Here is a 26,535-nt window from a genome sequence, read left to right as displayed (position 1 = left end):
AAATCTTTAGACGTGCCAGATTTCAAAGAATAGTTTGGGTTGGGGTTTTTTCCCCCCCCCCATCTGGAGAGATGTGGGAGGGGGGGGAGAAATACACCACAAAATAACCCCACGATGGTGAACACCAACCAGCATCCCCCCAGCTTTGCTAATGAAAATATTCCATTCCCCTGAGTGTTCCCACCCACACACAGAAAAGATATGTGTCACTGTGTGTGGCTGAGCCCCTGGAGAGACCAACTGGATTTCAGGGCACAAATCTGTGCTGGAAGGGGAAGCTGAGGCTGAGCCCAGGTCCCAGCAAAGCCCCAAATCCCTTTGGCTCTGAACCCCAGATCTGTTTAGTTCCCATTTCCCTTAAATGGATGACTAAAGGATGGACATTCATTCATGCTTCCTACCAAGCAGGGTGTGCTCTGCTCCCACTGTTTTATTGCCATTGTTAAGATGGAGGATGGAAAAAAAAAAAGCAAAGCACCTCACCCCTTCCCAGGTCAGCACTTCTGCAGCTAAGACTCTGCATCCCATTCTGCCATAAGTTCATAGGCAAAAAAAAAAAAATCCAAAAAACCCCATGACAAAAACAGAAAACAACCCCAACCTCCCCCAAAAAACCCAACTCCTTTCAAGCAAACTAACGTAAAATAAAAAGAAACATTCAACCAAATGAAAAACTCAAAAGTTGTCGAGGAAAACAGAGGTTCTGCATTGGTTCCTAAGGCTTCAACAAGGCACTGCACTGCACACAGCACAGGGGAGAGGAAAGCTCTCCTTGGGTATCAATGACATCGAGGGGTACAGAGCTCCCAAGGGATCCAAATCCATTTGGCACTATGGGGTTTCCCTCCCTCCTTCAGTCCCTCACAGTGGAATCTCATTACCAGTGGGGGTTGGTGAAGGTCCACTGGAATTACTTAAAATGAAAAAGGAAAGAAAGGAAAAAAAAAAACCTAAGAAAAAAAAGGAGAAAAATAAAAAGGAAAAAATAATAATGATAATTAAAAAAAAAAAAAAAGACAGATCCCAAAGGTTTATCATCACCCTGGGAACATCCATCAGCCACACTGCTGAGGCAGGGAAGGGACTGAGGGAGGGATGGGGAGCTGGGGGGAGCCCTGGGGGAGCCCCAGAGGCCCTGAGATGAGGGCAGGCAGTGCCCACAGGGGCTGAGTGCAGTGCCCAGTGCTGGGCTTCAACCCCCATTGCTCCCCCGGCCCCACAGCACCTCCCACTTCAGTTCAGTTTCGGCACGTGGAGGTAAAAATGGGTCAGATGGTGCAGTCTGGTTCTTAGCCCCATCCCTCTCGCCTTGAAAGCCAATCAAACTGCCTTTTAGTGTCGACCAGTTAATGAAAATAATTGCATCTTGTCTATGGTAACTGATTCCCAGCCACTCTTAAGCCTGGCATTGGCTTGTTCCACTTTTCACATTGGTGTCAGTGCTGCTCTCATTTCCTCCTCGCTTGCAGCTGGCCGCTCTGTCCCTTCTGGTGCTGCTGCTTCACCTGGGCCAGGATATCCCGGATCTTACGCTGTGCCATCTGCAGACAAGAGGAGCAAAAGAAAAATGCAGGGAAATGGCACTGAGTGCCATGAGAGGGGCAGCTGGATGGGAAACCATTGGTCAACCGTGGCATCATCAGCCTCCTTGGCCACACTGCTTGCTCATGGTCACCATATCAGCCACCAGGACCCCACGTCCTCACCAGAGCTCCTTTCCAGCAGCTCAGCCTCCGTTCTGTATTGATGCTGGGGTTATTCCTCCCTCCCTGGATGTGGATCCTACCTGTGCCCTTGTTGAACCTCATTGCATTCCTCCCTGCCCTGCTCTCGTTAAATGTCATCACAGCCTTCTGTGTGCATCAGCCACCTCCTCCAGTTTTACAACATCAGCAAACTTGCTGCTGATGTGTTCTATCCCTTCCTCCAGGTTAGGGATGATATTGAATGCGTGTGCATGTACCCGACTCCCCAACTCTCCCTCCTGCCCCACCACTCCACATCATCACCCAAAGAGGACAGCTCACATCTTCCTCACTCAGCAAACAGCAGCCAAGTGCAGAAAACACCTCCACAAGAGGAAGCAGCACTGAACACAACCCCATATGAGCCATCAGAGACTCCACCAGCACTGAGCCACCGGGACCATACCTGGCTGGCATAGAAGTGCCCGATGATCTTAACAATGACCTGCTCGTTCTCATCGGGGGTCTGATCCCGCGGCACCACCACCTCTGCAGCTGTCAGGTTCTGCAGCTCATTGACCTGCAGAGAAGGGACAGAGTCCAACACCACCACACGGTGTAGGGGAGACCCCAACCCCCTTCCAAATGTGGTTTTGCTTACTGTTTTGCCCCCTTTGCCAATCACCCTCCCCGCGGCCGAGGCGGGGACACGGATGTGCGTCTCCAGCTTCACTTCTTCCTTGGGCCCAAAGAAGTTCTCCTCCTTCAGCTTCCCATAAATCCTGCCTTGTGCCTGCAGAGGGGGAGGAACAACATCAGATGCTGCTCGAGGTGCTCTGTCCCCACACATCTCCATCCTGGAGACCAGACCCCCCCCCCCCAAACCCCAACTCCTCAGAGTTCTAAACTGTCTCAGCCCCAGGAGGGCTGGTGCTGAGTTAAGACAGGTCTCAGCATCGTATTGGGGAGGTCTGACCACACTGCTCCTCCCCACCCAGGTTTGCAGGGAATGGGATGGTAGAAGGGGCACTGGGTGACCCTGACAACCCACAGTGATGGTGAGAAAGAGGGGGGGACCTTGAACTGAGCTTCTGGAGGGCCCGTGATGACCACCATGCGCACTTTGGAGTCCGGCGTTTCCGGAGGTGCAATCTGGAAGGGGGAAGAGAAATGGCCACTGCAGCACCCAGATACATCACCTCGGTTATTAGGGTGATTTCAGCAGCAGAAAGGCACCCAGCTTGCCAAGAGGTGCCAGTGGGACACTGTTCCTTAACAAGGTGACACTACCTTAATAGAGGCACTTGCGAACCGGGAGAGCTGCTTGATGTGCTGGCCCTTCTTCCCAATGATGGCACCAACTGCTTGGGCAGGGATGAAGACGTGTACGGTCTCCTGCTCCGGAGGCTGCAGGCACAGAACCACTGCTCAGAGTTCACCATGAGGATCCTCACCCCAAATTTCCCCCCCCCAGCAGCATCACCCACACCATAGGTGCTGGCCAAGCAATCCCTCAATTCCATCTGCAACAGGTGAGGAGCACAGGTCCTGCACATACGTGGACCTGACCATGCTGAAAGCACCACAAGGATCCTCCCAGTGCAGAGGGGATCTCATAACAGCTGTCTGAGCTGTCAGCTGTGCACCTACCATAAAGGAGCTGTATGGAGCAGCCCCAGAGACACTGCTGGGAGGAGGAGGTACTGCATTGGAAGAGGCAGGGAAGAGGCCAACGGCAGCCAGGTTGAGGCCAGGGATGAGATGAGACTGAAGCTGAGGGGGAGAGGAAAGAAATGCTCATTGCTTGTACCAGGGTATCCTCTTAGTGCACATTGGAGGGGAGGTAGGGCAGGAACCCTGCCTGGCAGAGCTGCCGTCCCGAAGCCGAGCCGCACTCACGCTCATGGCCGCGACATCGTTCTCGTAGGCTTCTCTCACTTTCTTCATGATCTCCTGCTCTGCTTTGCAGCAGTTCTCGATGGAGCCCTTCACTGTGATTGTTCTTTCAGGGTTGTACAGGGTCAGGTCCTGCAAGCTGATGGGAAGCCAGAGTTACCCAGGTGCCAACCAGAGCAGGGAGCAGCATCGTGGTTTGTGCTAGAAGTCCATGTTTGTGCTGCCTTCCCCAAAAACATGCTTAAAGAGTAAAACCCCAGTTCTGCCTGCTAAAAAAAAAATAACTATCAGCACCACAGCACAGCTCTGAGGGAAGAAGAGGGGAACACAGAAAACGCAATATATCAAGACAGCTTTGGGGATCAAAGCACTCATGCCATAGGCTGGCTGCCTCCCCCTCTTCATCCACCCCAGGTTGGGAACGGTCTGCCCTGTTTTTCCCAAAGACAAAAGAAGGAGCCTTACGATGAGATGGTGATTTTTGTCTCCGTATCCTGCTCCACTTTCTTCAGGTTTCGCCCTTCTTTGCCAATCAGGCGCCCCACAAAGTTGTTATGGGCCAAGATTTTCAGAGGCACTTCATCAGCTCTTGAGAGAGGAATGATAAAACAACAAAATTCAAGTTTACTGAAGCCAGAAGAAGAGAGATTAGGAGCAGCAACAGGGGAAGACTATGTGCCCCTGCTCAGAGTCCCTCAGTTCTCCCAAGGCAAGACTCCCATGTGCAAACTGGAGCTCTGAGTGCTGGGATGGCAACAGCCCAGCAAGGAGCTGTAGATACAACCTGCATGCATAGAGGGGTAGGGGAAAACCTTACGTCTTTGTGTCCTTTGCCTCCTTCTGCATGATCTCCAAAATCATTTTGCAGGCAGCAGAGCAGCCTTCAGGGGTGGAGTGGATGCTGATGGCTTTTTCTGCAGCTCCTGCATTCTCCTTACGGTGCACATCAATCCTGCAAGCACAGCATTGATGCTGGAGTGGGCACAGCCTCTGAAGTTGCAATAGCTGGGAGGGAGGGGGGGTGGAAAACTAACTCACTTGGACTGTGTCTGCTTGGTAATGTTCCTGATGGTGGCCCCCTCCTTGCCAATGATAGCACCCACGTACTGTGTGGGCACCAGCAGACGGAGTGGGATATCCACTGGCTGCTGCTTGACTGGTGCCCCTGCAGTGATGGGGGAGCCCTGTCGGGGGGCACCCCGGGCCCCAAAGCCACCCCGACGTCCATTCTCCGGGCCCTGCACAGACTGCTCATCAGGGATGTAGGAGACCTTCAGTGCATGGTTCTCCAGTTGGTGCCCATTCAGCTTCATGATAGCTCTGGAGCAAGGAGAGAAGGGGTTGGGGTGAGGGGATTCCTATTCCTTATACTCCTCAACAAAAGGCAGCATTATCAGCACCAGCCCACTCAAAATGGGACAAACCCACCCGAAATTGGTCAAGCCCTGGTGCAACACCTGTTGGGAAAGCACTGGGAATGGGGCACAGTGATGTCAATGATGCTACAGGAACTTGGCAGGACTTCCCAACCAGTCCAGATGGAGCAAAGTGCTCTAAGGAGGGGAAATTTTCAAGCACCCAGCCCTGGATTGGGGATGGGAGCAATGGGTGCAAACAGGGAACGATTCCCTGCTCTCTTCTGCCTCACAATATACTGGTTGGTATTTCAAGCCCTGCTGGGGATTTTGGGGACTGTCTGCAGGAGCTGAAAGCTGTCGATAGATGGGGCTGGCAGCAAGAGCAAAGCAACAGCTCCCACCACAGCTCTGCACAGCTCTCCTAACTTCTATTGAGCGCAGACAAACTGCAGGTCTCCAGAAAGGGCTCAAGGACTCTGTTTTGGGCTGCAAAACCCAACAACATAACAGAGATCATCCCCATCCCTACAAAAGGGTCCAAAGATCCTCTATAAAGCACAGGAACAGCAGCATGGCTGCAGCAGCCATGATCAGGACGTGCCTGACTCAGTGACATAAACCTGTCCTCCAAGGGAAAGTGCTGATCCCATCCCCTTTTCCAGCTTTCCTGAGCCCTTCATCGGGGGGCAAGAGGAAAGTGAAATAAACACCGCAGTGGCAAGCCAACACGTTTTCCATTTACAGGGATCATAAAGCAGGACAGGGAACAGAGCTAAAAGCCTCTCAGTGGCACTAATACCAGCCAGAGAGGATGTATGTTGTCTTACACCTACATCTCTATGACTTTTTCCTTGAGCTGTAATTACTTAAATCAATTGAGTACAAGAAAACCTCCACTTTTTTCACCTTTTTTTTTTTTTTAAGGAAAAGTTAGCTTTCTTTGCACAAAAGAAAGCCTAACAACTTGGATGTCCTCTGATTTTGTCCCAACATGAAGGTGAACAAAAAGAAATCGGGGCAGAAAGGAGGGTATTTCTCAAAGATTTGCAACCCTTAGTTGATGAATTCCAGGGCAGCCTGACTCCCAGCACTGGAAATCCCATTTTCTGTCCTCAGGGAAGGGGCAGCATGCCATGGGGTGGCTGTGGGGCACTTACTGCCTGGTCTGCTCCCTGTTTGTGTAGGTGACATTAACCACAGCAGTCTCACTGTCTGTGTTCACTGCAACAAAAGAGACAGAAATTAGAGCCAGTGTGAGCAACCTGGGCCACGTCCGTGGTCTTTGGCCATTTGACAGTGCCTGTCCTGCTTTATTACAGGGATGTCCTTGTTCTGGCCAAGCAACAAGAGGACCCACAGATCAGACTCGGACAACTTTAGCCACGGATACCACTGACAAAGAACAACGTGTCCATCCTCTCCCTCCTCCAGCCCCAAATAGCTAGGGCAGAAAATATTTAAACAACAGCAAGTTGGCTCCTTCTTTCAGCCTTACCTTGCTCACAGTTTTCTACAGTCCCATATTGTGCTAGCAAGCCATCCAGAACCTGAGAAATGGAGAAAAAGCCCATTACACCACAACAGTCAGGACAGACCCAGGAAATACAGTCAGTTAATGAAAGCAACTTTCTGGTCATTAAGATTTCACAAGCAATTAGATGTGCAAAGCTGCTGTGTGCCCCAGGATGTTGGGTCAACAGGCCCCAGAGCTGGAGCTAGGAAGCAGGGAAGGCAGCAAGGAAAGAGAGAAGTCTCAGCAGCTGGGAGGAAAGATCCACGTTGTTCCTACAGTGGAACAATCATATAACACTGTTATTAATGGAGATTTTGTTGCTGGACCTTGCATTGCTTCTAGCAGCTGAACTGACACCTGCACAGAAGAGCTGCATGGACACAAGGGTGCAGCATCATTAGACCCAGTTAAAAACTAAGAAAAGGACAAACCAACTGTAATCCCAAGTGCAGAAACTCAGTCCTTAAACGTGCCCCACACTTCTCAGTGTAAATCCTCGTGTCTCAGGCTTGTGCCCTGCTCCCTGATCCCCTTCCTTACCTCCCATCGCAGCTGGGGTGGGATGTTTCGGATTTGGATTTTCCGGCTCCTGAAAGAAATGAAAAGCAATTAAAAGCCAAATTTGGTGTCAGCAACGCACCCATCTCACACTGATCTGCTCCTCATTGATGTACCTCATCAGGCCTTACATTCCCACACGCTCCCAGGGTTTCTGATGACTCTCTGTTAATGACACCCCACTAGGCTCTGCATTAACACTGCGAGTTTCACTGGGAGCAAGATGCCCAAATCCACCAACCTTCCTGCACAGGTACAGCTACATATGCTGAGCTCTGCCAGATTGATTACAAGGATTAGAAAGCAAAAAAAAAATAATAATAAAAAAGAGCCATGCAGAGCTTGAAGGCAAATCTGGAGCACGAAAGGGAGACCATGGGGATGCCCACAGCACCTGGAAACTTGGCTCCAGCATCCCCGTTGGTCTCCAGCCATTTCTCCACTCACATTTCTGGCTTTTTCAAAGCTATTTTTCCTAAAATAAAATATTTCTTTGGAAATTTTTGATGCCAAATTGACCCCGGAGGTGCGGCCACAGATTGCTGTGGTCCCTGGGGCAGCTCCAGCACCTGCACGCAGCCACACTGCTGTCACTCTAGGAGCCTCTACCAGCACAAAATGCTGAGAAATGATTTTTCCTCACTGCTATGATGTTTCCACCACGTGTTGCTGCCACCTCCTGCAGTGTCAGTGCCCCAAATGCTGCGTACAAGCAAAGGGATGGGGAACACATCCAGCTGAGCCTCACATCCTGGCTCAAAGCACCCAGCAAAGCACTCACCCTGCAGCAAAAGCACCCACAGGTGCCCAGATAAACCTTTAGAGGATGCAGCTTTGCATAGGAAAATGCACCAGCACAGTTCTCCTTGGTTAAACCTCTGCCCTCCTGCTCACGTCACTGCAAAATGCTCTGCATGATCAGCTCCCCGTAATTTCAGCCCTCTAAATCTCAGCACCTAATTTAAGACCCGACCTGAAATGAGTTTCTAAGCACAGCTGGGAGACTGTGTCTCCCTTCAAGCCCACTGGATATGGAACTTTAAGATCCCTAAAGGAAAAGGAGATGGAATGCTACGAGCATCACACGCAGCTCAGCACTGGCAGCACCTCTTCAGATAACTCCTCTGGACCCACACTCATCGTGGACCTGAGGTTCAAATCCAAAATATTTGTGAATGTTTGAAATAGTCCAAAAAAAAAAGAGCAGAGAAGATGAAATTCTAGGTTTTTATCCTCTAATTACACAGCTCTAGAAGGTTCAGCTTGTTTGTCAAGACGCCAGTCAAAAGGAATGAGTATTGTTTAGATGTGGAGGTAAAAGGACTGATGAGGAATTCTTATCCCATTGGGATCTGCCTGGAGAGCATCTCCTGACCTGGGCAGCAGATTCAAACACACACACACACACAGCAAAGCTCCTGGAAGGGCTGAGCTGGTCAGCACATTTCCAACAGAACCAGATGTGATGTTTCCCAAAGTCACTCAGATTCAGACTGGAGGGATGGAATGGTCAGAGAGGTTTTCGTTTGCCATTAGAAAGAGAAAAGGAAGCAAAGAAATATATATACATATGTTTTTGGCACTGCCACCAGCTCAGCCATTGGGAAGCCTCCAAAACACCAAATTTTGTTGCTGCTATGGAGGCAAACTGGGTGGATGGGGGGAAAAAAAAAAACCCTGAACCCTTAAAACTGCATCATATCAGGTGGGATGAAGGGAGAAAGGGGGGAGGGGAGCACACTATGAAACCAGATCCCTTGTTTACATGCTAATCCACATCCCAAAATGAATGGGAGAGAGATTAAGAGATTCAGAATGCAAAGAATGCCACAGTCCAGGGAGGGTCACAAGGATCTGAAGTGATGGAGGAAACCACGTCTCCAACCACCCACCCCTGCCCCAGAAACTTCTCCAGATAGCTCCCAAGCATCTGCACAGGCAGAGCATGTGTTCTTCACATACGTGACCAGAATGAAATGCACCACGGAGAGAAAAGAGCCATTTATGTCCCCGCACCATCATTCTGCTGGTGGCATCTCATTTTCTCCCCCTAAAAAGAAAACCAAAACCCTCCCTCCGAGGAGCCAGCACCCTGAGCACTCACAGCCCATCTCCATCAGTGCCCGTCCTGCAGAAGTGCTGCATGCCACAGGGCTGCACCCTATGGGGCAGCATCACACCAGAGCCTGCATGGGTCTGGCTCAGCTCCCTGTGGTGCATGGAAATCTCCCTCCCGAAGTGCAGAGCCCTGCACAGCTTTGGCTCCTTCCAAGCCCTGTGGTTAGAATTACAGAGGAAGTCATGAATAAATAAACCCCATCTATTTGCTTTGCTTGTAAGCAGGTCCGAGTGGATTTAAACCCTTGTCGTGAAGTGCTGCTCTATCAGAACAGCCCAGTTCTGCTCCTTCCGACCTCTGCTCCGTGCAAGGCTTTATGCCAAATAAATAACTCTGCTCGTCACAAATTCCTGGCTTTTTATTCACCGTGTGCCAGAGCTGGAGCTCCTCTCACCACTCATGAGCTCAGCACGCAACCTCAGCTGGGGTCTGCACACAGGGGACAATGGGGGAGCAGCTGAGATGGCTGTGAGCACTGAACTGGGGGTCCCAGCAATGCATCCCGGTGTCACCGCCCTCCTGCTCTGTGCTGATGACCGTGGGATGTCAGTAACCAACTGTGGCAGCCCTCCAGTGCTCACAGACATGCAGAGCTGCCCAGCAGCCCCGTGCAGACATCCCTGTCAACTGAGGAGTTGACACTTTGGAAATCAGGAACCGAGCAGCTTGGTGCTCTCAGAAAACCCTTCCCAGCTCTGGATGGGGTTCACTGGAAAGATAAAACCCAAACTGATGCACAGAGTTGGAGCAAAGTGCTACAGAGCGAGCTGGAGCATCCAGAGCATGGAGGAGGTATCCTCATCTATCCAATGCCAATCCAATGGAGATTTCTTGCCCTCTCTCCTCCTGTGCCCATCAATGCAGCACTGGGGCAGAGCACGTGGCTCGTGAGAAAAAGCATACCAGCAACAGTCAGGATCCTTTCCAGAGCACACAAACCAAAGCAAAGCTGCTTTTTTGAAGAAGCAGCCCTGCTCATTAAAAAATTAACCACTACTGCTCGCTGACACACTTAAACCCGGGGGAGATCACTCTCTTTCTATCCCAATACACTCAAAGCCCCCCCAGCATCACTGCCAGTGCTACAGCAGCAGCCACACACTGCCCATCCCCCTGGGCACACAGTGCTGTAATCACACTGGCCAGCAGAATCCTCAACAACAATCCCAAATTGAGTCTGGTTTTGTTTGTTTTCAGTTTTTAAATCTCACTGGGAAATACCTCAACAACAGATTCAGCTGTTGGGATCTCCTTTTGCATCAGGGAAGGTGGCCAGAGCCCTTCATTAAGAACCTGTTGGCACTTCCCCCAGGGTTGGCACAGCAGCAATGACAGGGACCCAAGCAGGGGGCACTGACCTGCTCCAAGCCGGGCTGGGGGCCAGCAGGAAGATGAGCCAGCTGCCACAAACGATGGCAAAACAGCACCAGGACAGCCTCTTCCTGCTCAAGGCTTCCCTTCCCTTTTACAAAGGTCCTAAGTGATGCTTTCAAGGCCATGCTCTAAAAGGCAGAGGTGCTCCTTGCTGCACTGCAGGGGAAAAGCTGGGTGCTTGGAGAGGAACACCATCGTGCCCATAGCAGAGCAGCAGCAGCTGGTATAAAACTCAGGTGTGTTCCCATCCCACCTCACCCTACAGAAATGCTTCCCTTCCAGAAAGTGCTCGGAGGTGACACTTTGCCAGCATAGCAGTGAGGACACAGTAATGCTGCTTTTCATATTCATAGAATGGCTTGGGATGGACCTTAAGGATCACAGAATGCCTTGGGACAAAGGGACCTTAAAGACCACAGACTGATTTGTGTTGGAAGGGACCACCGATCCAGATTTTATCCAGACAACTTGATTTCTCTTTAGTCCCAAAGCATGTGGCCTGTTTAGTGAACTCCTGCTGGAGAAAGTTCCAGCCCCAAATACCACAAGCAGCCAGAGCCCAGCCTGAGTTACAGCATCAGCAACGGTGGGTCAAGATGCACAGATGCACCAGAGCTGCACACACACAACTCATGGCTTCTGTGGGATGCTCCCTTACACCCAATTCCTCCCAGACCTTTCTCCACCCCCACTACAGATTTCTCAAAGCAAAGATGACTGAGAGCACCGGGGCACTGAGCACTTCCAGCAAAGCACAGCCAGGCACCAACCACAGCCCTCTCCTCCTAAAACCACTTCTGGAGCTCCTGGGGCCAACAAGAGAACAGCCAATGCTGCAAACACAGGGAGACCCACTAGAACTGAACAACATTCACGATGGATATTCAATCAAATGCAAATGTTATGCAAATTTAGGGTCTGAAAAAAACCGGCACATCCCTGATTCAATTAACAGCATTTCATTTATCTAGTTAAGCTTTGATTCAGGAAAGCACTTAATCCTGTGCTTAATGTGTTGTTGGTAGTGGTTCTTAATGTTTTAAACACTTCTAAATAGGAAAATGTGGTTGCTAAGACACAAACATGGCTGGGGGACTGGGAGAAAAGTTGTAGCTGAAATCATGAGTTCTTCCCTTAAAAATTGATATGCTTTCAATTTGGCAGCATCTCTGTGAGGTGGGAATAGCATCCCTGTACTCCCATCATTGACAGTGAGATAAGAGCATGGAGAGGGAAGCACCTGCTCCCCATCACACCCCTGAGCACAACCCAGCACCACTGGGGCTTTCCAGGTGGGATCTGCCCCAGGTTTCAGCCACTTCACCTTTGATTTTCACTTCCCCTTTCAAGCTGACACAGCTCTCAGCTTCCCCACGTGCCATTAAACTCACTGAAACATAAGGAAACAAACAAACAAACCAAAACAACATAACCACATCCCAAATCCACCAGGTGATGCTGAAGCAAGCCCAGAGTTACTGCTTCCTTGGAAGCAGCATCACTAAGGTTTGAGATATACTCAACCAGAGGGAGAGAGATTTGTTTTTCTGAATGCAATCCCCTGGACACTGCTCCTTCTGGAGGTGCTGCAGGTTCAGGTTTGACTTTTGTAGCCTTTATGATTTGGTAGAAAAAGGTCTCAGTGTGGGCATGAGGAGGAACCACAGAAAAGCCCTCTCCTAAGCCTGTACAGAAAGCAGACCTCTGAGATTTGGAGCCAACACATTTACTTTGTGCATTAACACCGAGCAGTAAGCAACAAGTGTACAAAAATCAAGTTTAAAAAAACCCAAAAGATCTGGCTTAGCATCATTTCCTAAAGGTTGGTGGGAGGGGACACCCCCAAATTAAGGGCATTTTCCACAGCATTGAATTTCTGACTGCTGAGTTCAGGCCATCGCTGCCTTCTCCTGGCTGTGCTCTCCCACTGAGGTTCCCCGTGCAAAACCATGACACTCAGACCTCAATTTAACACAAATGGAGCAGCAAACCAACTTACTGCAACACCCTTCACTGGGATACATGTGGCTCTTATCAACTCCTTTCATTCTAAAACCACCTTGTGCTCTTTTAAGCTCATCCCTTGCAGATTTGATCCAGAAATGATCCAAAAGGACCCCCCTTGAGATCAGGCCCCTCTTGAGATTGCACCCTTTAGGAAGTTAGCAAAGACATTCAGCTTCTCAGAAGCAAACCAGCCCTGGGATTTTGGAGGAATGTATCCTCCATACAACAGCCTCACCCGGTCCCACTCACCCTGGCTGGAAGTTATCCCTGGCAAGCAAGCACAACATGATTAATCCTTCCCATCAATCATCCCAGCAACCAGAATTTGATCTTGAACTAATAAATCTGTCTAATTGGTTTCTCCCCATTAGCTCTTTTTTGGAATCACACTTAATAATTGACGAGATTTTTCAGGGAGATGCCAAGAATGAGAAGTTGTTCATGAACACGCCTGGAAAGCCCCAGAGGTCTGAGTCTTGTTTTTAAAAGAAGTGCTACAACTCAGGACAGGATAATGCCCAGAGGGAAGGACTGGTTGATGCCCAGAGCTGGAAGAAATGCTGTCCTATATTCCCTCCTTTATGAACCTGCAGTGCTATCTCATTTCGTTCCCCCTCTGATCCCATGTAGATGGTGCTGGCATGGAGCTCATCTCAACCCATCCGAATGCCAATATCTCACACACCACAGAAGACACAAGAAATCTCAAAAGAAATTTCTTAAAATCTTTATCCTCAACAAGCCCAGGGGAAGACTTCTCATCCCCCTGCTAGCCCTTGCCAAACCAATACATCAAGTATCTGCAGACAAGTTTAACAGTAAGTAATAGAGAGGAAAGATGGATGGGTTTCATACAATACATCCATTATCTTTCCATTCTAATTTGCTGGCAGGTTGCCATTTATTGAAAGACTATTTCTGATGCTCAGGAAATGTCCCAAAGCCAAGCCCAGCTACACTTGGTGGGCTCCCACAATCCAGCTCCAAACGTGACTGGGATGCATCAGTTCCTTCCTGGCAAACTCCAACCACAGCAGCTCACACCCATTCCTACCTGAGTCTCCTAACACAAGGTAAGAGATTTTCATCCCTTAAGAAGACCTGAAAGTGCAAATCTTAAATTGATCTTCATCCAATCTGATCTTTGAGCTGGTGCTGGCCACAGCTGAGCACGGGCTGGACTACAAATATGGGAACATACAAAATGCTCTGAGGCAGTTTTCTTGCAGATATTATATGTAGAGAGGGGGAAAGAAGAATGATGACTTGTTTCTCATCTTTCATTTGCACATCTCAAAGCATGTCTGAAACCATTAACCTGGAGAGCACCACTAAAGCAGTGGGGTGAGGGAACACACAGCAGCACTTGCTCATCCTCAGAGTCAAAGTGAGCACTTCCAAGCCCACTGCATTTTGGTTTTTGTTATTTTTGTTGATTTTTGATTTACTGTGACCACATTCAGAGCTTCTCCCTTCGCCCACCATGACTGCTTTTGAGCAGAAAAGATCCTAAGGGGTGCATTCACAGATTCTCTCCCAGCCTCCAGGAACCACCAGCACAATAGATGCCAGCCCACCAGGTTTCCTGCTGTCCTCCCTCAAATCCAACAGTGCATAAAATAAAAGCTCAGATGGTGTGAAACCCACAGTACGGTCATCCCAACCCCTGTCCCTTTGTCACCACCCCCATTAGGACCGAGGTTTCAGCTGGTGGCACCCACTTCTCCTTGCCACCAGAGGGCACTTCTGCCCTCCTCCAGTTCCCAGGACGACTTTCTAACTGGTTTCCAGTGGCTGTGATGGTGCTGTGGGCTCAGGGCTGCTTCAAAGCCAGTTCAGGCACTGCAAAGCAGCTGAGAGCAGTGGAGACCCCAAAGCCCATCAACACATGCTCTGTGATGGGTCTTAAGCCACTTTAATTTGTTAATATTTAAGCATCTTTACCAGGTGATTGACAGGTGTCACTGTATTTCACATAGCTTGCTTAGAGCAAATGGTCAGGGGCACCTTTTTCCCCTGTATTTCCAGTTCAAGGACAGTAGGGCATTGGCTTAGAGACCCTACAAACACCACAGGCTCAGAGAAGTTCAAGCAGGGTAGATGGGGAAAAAAAAGATTAGGAGAGCTGCAGAGATTCAGGTCCCCACCAACTTCAGATATGTCAGCACAGCTCTGAGACCCTCATCCCTGGTGGGCACAGATCTGTCACATAAAACTGGTAAGGTTTATGTCTAAAGGTAATGAGGTAGTGCACCAGTGGCACTGAATCTGTTTTCAAGCCAGATCAGGTTAAATCAGTGCAATCAATGCATGCAGATGAGCCCTCGATGATCCAAGTGGACTTACCATAGGAATCTGATGAGAATCCAGAAGTTACAACACAGATTGTCCTATTTCACAAACCTAATGCAAGGGCAGAGACCCTTTCACCAACTCAAGTTGACACCCACAATGCCATCCTCAGATCTGCCAGCCATCCCAGTATGGGCAATGAGGTGTCATGAGGCTTTTCAGCCTTCCAACAACCTACAGAGTGTGAGACAGCTACATGCACCCCACGTGGCATCTCCCATTGCAACCCTCATCATACCCATCATGGCATCACCCACTGCACTGCCCGTCACCTGTGGCATCCCTCCCTGCATCCCCCATGGCATCACCTGTCACACTTCTCACTGTATCCCACATGGCACTGCCCATTGCATCCCACGTGGCACGAAGCTGGGCACAGACTCCACGGGATCTCCCACAGCCCCTCAGAGCTCTCACAGGTCTGTGCACAGGGTTCATCCCAACAAGGAAAACACAGAAACCCCGGGGTGAGACTGGAGTCATGACCAAGTCTGTGGTTGAGCCCAAACTGGGTTAAAAGTCCTATATTTTATTCTACTGACAAGTGATATCAAAACACTCCTTGTGCTTCCTCCTAAGGGAAGATAAAGAGAACCAAAATACGAGATTTAAAAGTACAAATGGGACTTTCTTTTTCCCCCCCTCCATTTCCAGCACAAATTTTAAATACAGAAAGTTCTTCATCAAACCTACTTGGAGCCAGGAACACCTCCTCTTGCATTTCCTCTTCAGAAAGGAGGCGAGGGCAAAGCAGAGCCCACCAAAAAAATCACAGCCTTTAGGAGCAGGGGCAAAGATGCCAACCAATCCACCGAGGCAGCATCCACAGAACCCATGTGGGCTGTGGTCCTGTGTCCTCTTTAAGTCCCCAGTGTGTGGTACAAGGTGACACAAGGGGCTCTCAGACCTCCCTGGCCACCTCCTTTTCACATCAAAGCTGGACGAGGAGCTGAAGAGATGTACATTTTCCAGATGGGGCAATCTATCTTACACTTATCCGTTTCGTTTTGTGTTTTGTTTTCTATGTATTTATATCAAGAGGGTCGGGATTAAGAGGAGAAAAGGCTGAAGCTCCAGTAAGGCAGAGCAGGAGCTGGGAAACTGCAAGGATGGGGATCTCCTACTTCACTGCTGCCCACCTCATTACAGAGGTGCCTCAGCAAAGCCATTGAAAGCCCACCAGGACTTTGGCACAGGCAACACGAAAAGCCAAAGCAACGCTCCCCCCATCCCAACCCCCACATGAAACTCAATGCACTGTTAGGGAAATCCTGCACAAAGCTCCCGGAATATCTGATCTGGATTTTTTCCTAAGTGAATTCCCCACAGACACGTTCATGCCCTCTCTCCCGTCTGCCTTCCATAAACATTCGCATGGCCAAGTTTTACTGGCACAAACAGCAGCAGAAAGCAGCTTTCAAAGCTGCACCAACAACTTTTGGGGAAACTGAACATAAAATTTACACCGTGCTAATACTCAGGGCGGACAGGATGGAGGAAGACTCACCCATGCAAGCTTCTCATTCAAGCCACAGCTTTAAAGACAGTTACAGAGCTCAGTCTCCACAAAAGGCATCAAATAGAAAAGCCACAGCTGATGGCACCTTTGCTATTGGGTTCTGCTGTAACCAAGCACTCATCAATGTCTGCATGAGGTTCATCTAACACTGTATGCTTGGGCTCAGATTCAGCACATCCTGAAGCAGCAGAGAAAAGGGGATTTCTCCATTTAAAAGTGCACCCTTGGGAGACTTGTGAAGCCAACTCTAAAAGCACAAAACTTATCTGGGGGCTGTGGATTCTCCTGGAATTACACCCCAGCAAACAGCTCCGTAAGAGCACAAACAGCAGTCACTCATCCCTACAGAGGGCATCACAATTTTCTTTCACTCTCCATTCATTTGTTCCATTTGTTTGTAAATACTTTTATGCCTGAGGCTCAAACCGTAGACAAGAAAACACACACAAATATTTATGCATGTGTGTATATATACACTCTACTCACTCTGGTGCTCAAGTTTGCTTAGATGCAACCAGTATTAAACAAGGAATAATCTGGATAAGATTGACAGCCCTGGATATAAGGCAGAACATCAGAGCTCATCCCACCCCAGGAGGTTTCCTGTTAAAGACGCAGCGTTTCCCAACACCTTACAGGCATTTAATACAGATATCAGTTACTTGCAGCTGGTTCTCTGCACACAATGTACCCAGAAGGTCTGATCCCACAACCCTGAATCAAACGAGAGTTTAAGCAAAGGCAGTCGACCTGCAGGTGACACATACCAGAGAAAACAGAGACAGAAGTGAGAACAGAGAGCTCCTGGACCACACCATCCCCACCTCTGTGCAGCTCAGTGCCCATTAGACTGCATTTAATCCCCAAATCCTGATCTCAGTGCACGCTGGCCAGGAGGATCTATGCTCCCCAAATTCCCCATCTGACAAGCCTTACACCCCGAGCACAATGTGCAATGGCTCTCAGTGCAGCTAAGAGCACAAAATGAACTTATGAACTTATGAAAAGCAGTGTGACAAGTAACTTTTCTGAGGCAGCATCCTCTGCAGCATCAGCACCAGAGGGACAGCACTGCTTGAGCCCTCTGGGCACCATCTCGTGGATCCACATTTCAATAAGAGAAACCACAACGAAGAGATCTTTCAGGAGCACTCAGTGCATCAGGTGCTAACGCAGCCCTTCCTCAGATGCTTAAAGATTGGAAAGTCTGGCTCCACTTGCAAATACAAACCCCCCTCCTCCCCACCTCCTTTCCTTTGGCCCTGGATCACCATTCCCCCTCCATCCTACACTCCAGCAAGAAGCCTGCTCCCCAAGGAGCTACACTTTCAACTTGTAAAAAGCAAACTGCTGCGCGGGACCTTCATCCGAGTCAAACTCGCTCCTTTTTGTGCAAATCAATTTCACTGTCATCCCCAGTGCTGTTTACACTGCACGGTGCAGGACCTGCACTGTGCATGGAGCCCTGCCAGCTGTGCACGCTCCCACTGCACGGCTTGCTGCTGTTTTTACTACAGTTGCACGGCAGCGTGGGGAGCTCAACCTGGCAGATCACTCGTGGAAATCACGGACCTGATTCAGCCAGGGCTGCACGTGCACTGCGTTTTGCTCCCTTCAGCTGCTTTCTTCCGTTGCAGACCAGGCAATTAAGGCAGGCAGAAAAGTGTGAAATTTCAACTCTGACCATGTCAGAGCTCCCAAGTGTCAGTTACAATAAAATAAATGACCCATTTCCTGATGGATTGCGAGGGCTCCTCCGAGACGAGAGGACGGACAGACTTCTCCATTTGTTTATTTTCTCTTTTTCTGCCAGAAAAGCTGTGCTCCTCTGCTCTTTGGCATCGAGGGCTGCAGCAGCATGGGATGCTCTCACTCCTGTACCCGCTGCCCCGGCAGCCCCCTCCTGGCTGCTGTCCCCAGCAACACCTCATCCCCTTCAGCCCTGCCAACTCCAGGCACATCTCCTTCAGCAGGAAGCTCCAGAAATCCCTCTCTGCTCTTCTTGCAGCTTCTGGGAGCCAGCACCCACCTGCAGAGCCCAAAAAACCTCCCCTCCCCATGCCAGCACCAAACCCGACACAACGAAGCCAAACCCCAGGGGATGGGACAGGGTCAGGCAGTGTCACCTATGGAGAGGGCTGGCAGGAGCCAGCATGGGGGCACCGAGTTAAAAGAGAGCTCAGAAGTGAGCTGGTGCCCCAGCGAGACCCTTCCCAAAACGCTCCCATTTGTTGCCGGCTCTGTCCAAGGGGAAAAGAAAAACTGAGTGGGCTTCAATTAAAGCGTGCCTTTTCATTTTAATCTTTCTACTTAAAATTGTCGAGATCCCTCCTGCACTTTCAGGAGCGCGTTAGGGACGCTGAACACCAACAGATGGCAAAGCAGTTTCCTCTCCCATTCAGTAGGTGATTAAATCAGAAAGATGATGCACCCCGGGTTTAAGACCACCAGCTCTAAACAGCACCTGACACTTCACTTCCCAACGGGAGAACATTTTCCCAGGGGCTGTAATGATGTCTGAGCAGTACAAACCCTCCTGCTTTGGTCTGCGGGCATCTCCATTAGTTCTACAGCACAGCTCAGGGGGGAGGGACTCAGGAGGGTCTCATTCCTCCACCCATCCCCCGTTGTTTTTTTTTTTGTTGTTGTTGTAGCTTGGGTCTTGAAGCTGCCCAAGTAGAGCAGCTTGCACCTTTCCCCAGAAAACAAGCAGCAAAGGCAGAGAGCTGCACCTACCCCCCAAAGCACTGCTTCCAGAAATGAGACCCTGCAATTCCCCCCCACAGCATCCGGGGATGCAGGGACAGTTTTCAGGTGAAGGCCAGTGAAGGTTTCTGAGCCAAATTCAAAGCACTGCACATACCCTGGGAATGCCCAGACAACACGGGAATGCAGTCAGGATAACACAACACACAGATTTCTGAAGCAGACAGGAACACCCCCCCGCCCCAGTTTTGGGCTTTTAACTATTTAAAAACCAATTAAAATAAGAGGAATAAAAGAGAAAAAATTTCCTAGCAAGCAGACCATCCCACAGGTGCCTCTGCAACACATCTCAGAGAAGCAAAACGCAACTCAGAGCAAGGTAGGATGTCACCCCCCAATCTCCAATGCATTTTCCTCCCTTCCCTCCTTGCTTTTCCTATTTATTTTAACTTTTCTTGGAAGTGCTTTTTTTAAACCTCTCAGGCGCTCCGTGCAGGATTTCTCCAGGTTATCTGAATACATCACACTGGGCAGAATAAGGATTAAAGATACAAAAGGCTCAGCCCCACCAGTCCAGGCAGAGAGGAGGACAAATCCTACACAACCCCATTTCTGCTGTTTATCCCCACTATCCCTTCCTTCAGCCCAGTCTCCTTGGTGGCTGGGAAACCCCCTCCCCCACAAACTGGAAGACTCATGCAGTTCAGGAGGGTGACTTAGGAGCTCACACCTCCACTTCAGCTACTCAGTGCCTCCAGGTATGCTGAAAATGAGTTTTCACCTACATATGATTTTCTTTTTTTCCCCCTCTGCTGAATCAAAAACCCCCCCAAAAGTCTCCTCAACTCCTCCAAAACGCATTTCCTCAAAAGAAAACGGCAAACTCAGCTCCACAAATCCCTTCTGCTCATCTCTTGTCCCTTCCTCACTTCTGGGGGAGGCTCTGGTTCCCCCCATGCCACACAGGTACAGCTCCACCTCCACCGAGCTCACACAGAACCAGCTGCTAGACAGAACTAGCAGCATCGTTAGGCAAGGAGGAAAAAAATCCTTCCTAGCTGCCTTGAAGTAGCAGGCAGACATCCCCAGCTTGCTAAATTCAGCACATTTGGAAACAAGGCACACGCTGCAGAGGGGAAGGGGCTGCAGGCAGTTCCTCCTGCTCCCCACCCCACCCCAAACTGCAGAGCCCTGGGCTAACCTCATCCTCCCAACCCCCCCCCCCCCCCCCCCGCTCCCCCTCCCCCAAAGTGAATGCTGACTCTGGAAAACATTAACATTTCTGGGGGTTGGGGCAGAAATCCTCTCCTTTTTTATTTTTATTTTTTTTTTAATTCTGAAAGGTCTCAGTTTTCAAAGCAAGTACTTTAACCCCACTTCCCTTATCCATATCTCTGAGCTTTGTTTGCTTGTTTTTTAACCTAAAAGGCAAAGACAGAAACACAGGTTAAACAGGAGAAGGGGACTCAGACCTTGGAACTGCCCCTGATGTGGCAGATCTATTTTACTGCCACCAAACTTACTCTTTTCTTGTGAATGCCAAAGAAAAAAAATAATAATCAAACACTTAAAGGGCATCTAGGCAGGACAAAGCCCACCTTCAGTGGGTCCTAAACTTAAAGCTGGAGAACTAAATTGCAATTTCTCATCCTTTCTCCTGCTTGGAGAGGGGGAAATAAGAAGGATTTCTTTAAACTTCAGGCTGCAAACTGTTAAATACACTCCTCCACCCCAGTATGTTAAAATTGGTTAAATTACCCCAGCTCTGAACCTAATTGACAAAACTTGCTGACAAATTATTAATCCCTAATTGAATTACAAATTATTCCTAGTTTTTCTACCTGGAAATCGTTAAAACACATTAATTTCCAAGTGATCTCAGCAGCCCAAATTCAGAACCACGGAGCTCAAAGATGGGCACTAAGAACAAACTGAACAACTCTATATTACCACCATTGTTTTGGGGGGGCTCAAGACAAGCAAGGAACAAACCAACCCACATCAAACAGCCTTGGAAAGAAGTGTTCCTCCAGCCTTGCCATTTCCAAACCTCGCTGTGAAGAAGGGTGCTCCTAATTATTACTATTTTTTTTTTTAATAAGCCTATAACTTGTAAAACGGATCTGTTTAAAACAGATCTTAGGAATGGATTAAGATTACGTTTTGTCTCAGTGTTCTGGAGAATGCCTTTGTTTGACATGAAAAAGAAGTACCAAACTCTTTTTCTCCCCCACTCACCCTCCCCCTCCCCCCGCCATTCAATTTTCACACAATTAAAATAAAATGGGGGAGAAAGGCACATTTTCTGATTGCTATTTACAAACGAAGAGAGCACGCTGGCTGCTATCAGAAGTCTTACACTTTTCCATCTCAATTCATTGCATGATTACACACACTGAGCGTTCCTCCAGCGAGCAAACAGATTTTCAAACAAGGGCTTAAAAATAAAAAGTCACAGCTTTAGGGTTTCTCCATCCAGTGCCGTGCACTACACCATACCTCCACATCCTTAACACCATTTCATAACTCCCACCTCTACTCGGGAGCTCACTGACCCTTCTGAACACCAATGCTTCAGGAATGACCCCTACTTCAAAACATCCAGCACAAAAAACCCTCCTAGCTTTAAGCCTACTGCCTGTTATCAACCCAACTCCCTCTTCCCCCCCAATTACTCGCTTTCATTCTCTCTGGTCGACTCACTTCCACATTCCTCATATTTGGAATGTCTGCTTGATGGATTCACTTTTTTCCCCCCCCTCGCCCCTCCTCCTTCCTTCCTTCATTCATTCTTTCTAATGCTCTCCACTGAGCTCTTTTCAGGTTTGCAGCTCCCACCTACCCCCATATCCTGATTTTTTCATTTCAACTCAGAAAAAACAAACTTTGTTTTGTTTTTCCCTGCCTTAAAATATATATTTTATTCCATTATTTTTAAGCTTCCGTAGAATAAAAAGGAATCATTTTTTTCCGATTGCAGAAAACACATTTTTAGCTTTCCCCAAATCACAGAAAAAAATTACTCCAGGACAGCACTAAGATGCATTTAACAAATGGTTAGACTCATTGAAACACAGAGTTCTTAACGAAACATTATCAGAAATGACCCTTCTTTGTTGTTGGTTTTTTTTTTTTACAGTTATTTTAAAGTTTGGGGTTTTTATTTTATTTGTGCTCCCCATGATTATTAAGATAAGTTGCTGCTTTGAACATTATTTGGAAGACCAAAAAAAATCACTGTAATTAAACAACTCTAAATCAGTTCAACCTCCTTGTGAATTTTGGTGCACGCACCAATCACTCTCACACCACATTAACAAATTCTGGTTTTTTAACCCATTTCTGCCACAGGATTTGAGGACAGGAGGGGTCTTAACGAAGGAAATACACCAGCAGGGGAAATTTATTTGCAACATCCAATTTCATCGTACACATCCCTTCCCAAAAGCATCCAGCTCAGCCCTCCTGACCTTCAGCATTTGCACTTTCAACAAGAAGAAACACGACCATAAAGCTGAGTTTTATTTTATAAGTTATTTGGAAAGTGCATCATTGACCATCGCTTGCTTTCTCACCTTTCTACACTAAAATAAGTGCATCTAAAAGCGAGGCTGGGGAGTGGGGGAGGTGGGTTGCTTTAGATCACACCAGAACCCATCTGATTTTGTCCTCTCTGCTCACACTTAATTAACCATATCCTGCTCTGTGTGCCTTTAAACTGGAAAATCCAGTCTTAAAAACGAGCAGAAAGAAAAAAAAAAAAAAGAAGAAGAAAAAAAAACAAGAAAAAGAAAGGAGGAAAAAAAGAAAAGGCAACAACTTCAAAACAGAGACGGTGCCATCACTTCAGCCTTTATCCAGAGGGGAGGAAAGCAAAACACGCAGAAAAGTCCCCCAACAACCTGCAGAGTTTACAGCTGTGCCACAGTTGCCTTTGCTGACCCAGAAACACAAGCTGGCATCACAAAACTCAAGCAGAGAAACTGTAGCAACCTCCCCACCAAGCATCCAGCCACCCCATCTCGGCTGAGGAAGCGATTTGCAGCAAAGCACATGAAGAAGTCAACAGCAAAAATGGCTCCTGCAGCTTTAAAGGCAGCGGATGGGGCTATGGGGCTCAAACCAAAGCCCCCTCTCGCCCCCAGCCCAGGATTTAGCAACGAAACGTAATGAATCGCACTTCTCCTGGTTCTCATTAAACCACGCTAACGAACCTTCCCTTTGCTTCCCCCCATTGTAAAGTTTCACCCAGCATTTCTTTGAATTACAGACGCCAAAGAAATATTTACATTTCCATTGAATTTCTCCCGGAGTGCTCTTAGCAAAAGTCAGAGCGGGAAGAGGGGAGCAGGGAAATACACTGAGGTCTTCTCCACTCCCCCAACCCATTGATCATTCAGAAGTACTACAAATAATTAAAATTAAAAAAAAAAAAAAAACACCACGCTGCGTCCCCCCTCCCCTATTTTTTTTTTTCCTGATTTATTTTTGAGCATTATTACGTTACCCTTCGTAGGGTAATTGCCTTTCCAATAACACACTTAGATTCATTGATAATGGAGCCACAGGGGGACTCTGAACGTTGTAATGACCGATATCGATCCCCCTCCAGCGAGGAGGGACTGGAAAACCCTACACGGGACACATTGTACGCAATGGAGTTTTGCTTTTGGGGTCCCCTGCACGGAAAGGGGTCCCCACAGCCACCCAACGGGGCCAGGTGGCACGTGGGCTCCACAAAGGGGTCCTCAGCCATCAGAAAACCCCCAGAGTTTGGGGAGGAAGAGTTTCCATCTCCACCACGTTGAGCTCTGGGGCGGCCGCCCCATCACGTGGCGGAGCAGCTGCATGGCCCAGCGCGGGCAGAGGGCCTTGAGGAGAGCTCGCCCAGCTCTGGGGGGAGGGGGGGAGAAAGGGGAGAGGATCAGGATCTCCCCAAAGACCCCCCCACACACACAGCAGTGAACCCCCTGTGCCCAGCAGCTCGCTGCCTGCAACCTCAGGGCCCTCTGAGCCCGACGTCCCGCGCACCCTCAGCAACAAAGGGCCAAGAAGATGGGGAGGGCCGGGTAGGCCGAGCCGGGCTGCGATGCCTGGGGAGAGCACGAAGAAATGGGGTTCCGACCCCAAAACCGAGAAGTTGGGGGGGGGGGGGGGGGGCAGCCATGAGCTGGGCCAGCACCTCACATCGCTGGGCTGAGACCCCGCTCCAACGTGAGGCCAGCCCCGTTTTTATCTCATTACTGACGTTCATTTTCAGCCCTACACTCTCCATCCCCGCAAACTGAACCCGTTAACGACGTTTTGAGAAAAACTCGGGAAGAACAAAAGGGTTTTTTTTTTTTTTTTTGCCCTTCTCGAGGAGCAACGCTGGGAAACTCTTCCAGTGCCACAAGTTTGAAAACCCCAACCCCAAACCCCATTCATCACTTTGGGGGCGAATGGGGGGCCAGCCACAAAAACGTTTTTGTTTGGTTGGATTTCAAGGGGTTGTTTTCTTTTTTTTTTTTTTTTTGTTAACAAACAGAAGAAAAACTTAATCCCAAAGAAAAAGTTTCCTTTAAAAATACCCCAAAGATAAGAAACGGAACGCTGATCCTCCAGGGCCACTCCTCACCTCGCTGGGCCATACCTAACGCCAAAGCACCACCAGATCTCATTCCACATGCACATATTTGGATATAATTTTTTTGGCCTCCTTCCTCTTATGTTATTATTTCTCTCACCCCCCATCCAGAAAAAAAAAAAAAATGAGGGGAAACAAACGGAGGAAAAAGTAATTAAAACACCATATTACCTTTGCTTTTTAGGTACTGAGTGTTCAATCTCTAGCTGTTTTCCATGAAGCTCCACTTTCCCTAAAAACAAAAATGTGGCTGTTTTTTATGACCTGGGCGGAGTGGTCGGAAAGCTCTGGGTAACATTTTATCATGTGAAACTTCCCATTTCATCCCAATCGCTACGAACTGCACAGAAAGGCGTTTTTCTGATCAACTTCAGGAGCGCATTACATTAAATAGGAGAGTGACTGGGAGGGGGGGGGGGGGGGGGGGGTGAGATCGCCGTGAGAACAATGTTCCTTAGGAATATTTAATTCCTTCATTCCGCTCCGAGCGAAAGAAAACGAAGAATAATATTTTGAGATCGATTTTTTTTTTTCGTCTTTCATTCCGCACGTTTGAGCCGCGCAGAGCTCCTCTGGGCACATCTCTCCTCCTCCTCCCCATTCAAAGGCTCAAAAAAATAATAATATATATATATATTTTTTTTTATTTTTTTTTTAACTCCGAGCTCGAAATGGGTTTCTCTTTGAAAATGGGGCGGATTTCTTCACCGCAGATTCATTTATTAATTGGGGGGGGAGGGGAAGAGGGAGCAGCAGTGGGGAGAGCCCGGACGGAGCAGCTTTGGGCGAGGGGAAAAAATTCCAACATTTTCAAAAATTCTCTGCTTCCCGGCGAGCTTTTTTTTTTTCTCTCTCTCTCTTTCCCCCCCCCTCTTTTCCTTCCCTCCCTCTCCCCCCCCCACTCTCTTGCGAGCAGCATGGCGACCTTCGCGCTCCTCCGCGCATCACATGCCCCAGGAAACCCATTTTAAAATCAAAATGGCCAAAATCCCACCCCACCGCCGGCGTCGCGACGGGACCCCCGCACCGAGCACCGCGGGGACGGCCGCTGCTCAGCCCCCCCGAAGCCGGGGGGAACCGTGGGGAGCTGCGGGGGCCCCACTCCTTCCCCACCCCCCACCGCTCAATCGCAGTTACTGGGGGGAGAAGCGGGGTCCGTCCCCGCGCACCGCTCGCTGATGCAAACCCCGACGGGGCGTAACGGCCCGAGCCCCCCCCCCGCTCCCCACCCCGAGCCTGAACCCCGGGGTGGGTGAACGAGAGGAGTAAGGACTGAAGGACACCGCTTACCCGAAAAAGTTTCGATGGCTTTCATGGCCCACTGCTCGTCGGGGCAGTCCACAAAGGCATAGCCGGACTTGACCAGGAACTGCCCGCTGAAGGAGATCTTGTGGTCGTTGAAGACTTTCTCCAAGTCGGCCGGAGTCACGCTCTCGTTTAGGTTCCCGATGTACAGCTTGTTCATGGTGGCTGCCGGGGGAGCAGCGGTGGGGGGCGGCGGGCGGGCGGTGGCGGCGCGCCGGGGCTCGGAGCGCGGCTGCCGGGGGGGCTCCACCGTACGCCCGCGCCGTCGGACAGCGGCCGCCCTCTGCCACCCTACAGCCGGGGGGGGGAGGGGGGGGGCTCGGTGGTCCTTTTCTTTTTTAACACTCCCTGCCCCCCTATTTTTTTTTTTCCTTCTTTTTTTGATTGGGGGTTTTCGGTTCTTTTTGGGGAGGGGATCTTTTTGTCGCTTGGCAGGGCTTTCCTCGCAGAGGGGTGCGGCGGATGCTGGGGTAGGGGGTGGAGGGGTTCCTATAGGAGGGGGGGGGGGGCGGCTGCA

General features: G+C 49.3%; 1 protein-coding gene across 3 annotated transcripts; it reads right to left on the bottom strand.

The window, feature by feature from the left end:
• Nucleotides 1–1,448: 1,448 nt before the first annotated feature.
• IGF2BP1 (insulin like growth factor 2 mRNA binding protein 1) lies at nt 1,449–26,213 on the bottom strand. Of its 3 annotated transcripts, none has more exons than XM_065749938.1 (15): nt 26,004–26,213; nt 24,885–24,945; nt 6,993–7,041; nt 6,435–6,486; nt 6,097–6,160; nt 4,620–4,901; nt 4,399–4,533; nt 4,047–4,169; nt 3,585–3,720; nt 3,332–3,458; nt 2,976–3,109; nt 2,763–2,837; nt 2,347–2,478; nt 2,152–2,265; nt 1,449–1,541 (listed from the first exon to the last, which is right to left on the bottom strand). In XM_065749938.1, exons 1-15 carry the CDS (start codon nt 26,176–26,178, stop codon nt 1,449–1,451), a joined length of 1,752 nt encoding a protein of 583 aa, XP_065606010.1. In that variant the 5' UTR covers nt 26,179–26,213. The 3 variants fall into 3 exon arrangements, with proteins under 3 accessions (XP_065606010.1, XP_065606011.1, XP_065606012.1); XM_065749939.1 differs by having other exon boundaries at nt 2,976–3,092; nt 3,336–3,458; XM_065749940.1 differs by lacking the exons at nt 4,399–4,533; nt 4,620–4,901.
• Nucleotides 26,214–26,535: the final 322 nt, after the last annotated feature.

The sequence above is a fragment of the Cyrtonyx montezumae genome, unplaced genomic scaffold (assembly GCF_038088225.1).
Source record: "Cyrtonyx montezumae isolate F1298 unplaced genomic scaffold, pur_monq_1.0 scaffold_61, whole genome shotgun sequence".
Taxonomy (NCBI): domain Eukaryota; kingdom Metazoa; phylum Chordata; class Aves; order Galliformes; family Odontophoridae; genus Cyrtonyx; species Cyrtonyx montezumae.
Note: the sequence above shows the minus strand (reverse complement) of the source record. Positions and strands in the feature narration are given on the sequence as shown.

Bases quoted from the DNA above. Each gene is read 5' to 3' on its own strand.
- IGF2BP1 (XM_065749938.1), bottom strand. From the start codon at position 26,178: ATGAACAAGCTGTACATCGGGAACCTAAACGAGAGCGTGACTCCGGCC. The intron at 7,042-24,884 runs GTAATATGGTGT...CATTTCTTTCAG, and splicing joins TCAGTACCTAAAAAGCAAAG to GAGCCGGAAAATCCAAATCC. The intron at 4,534-4,619 runs GTGAGTTAGTTT...CTGTGCTTGCAG, and splicing joins ACCAAGCAGACACAGTCCAA to GATTGATGTGCACCGTAAGG.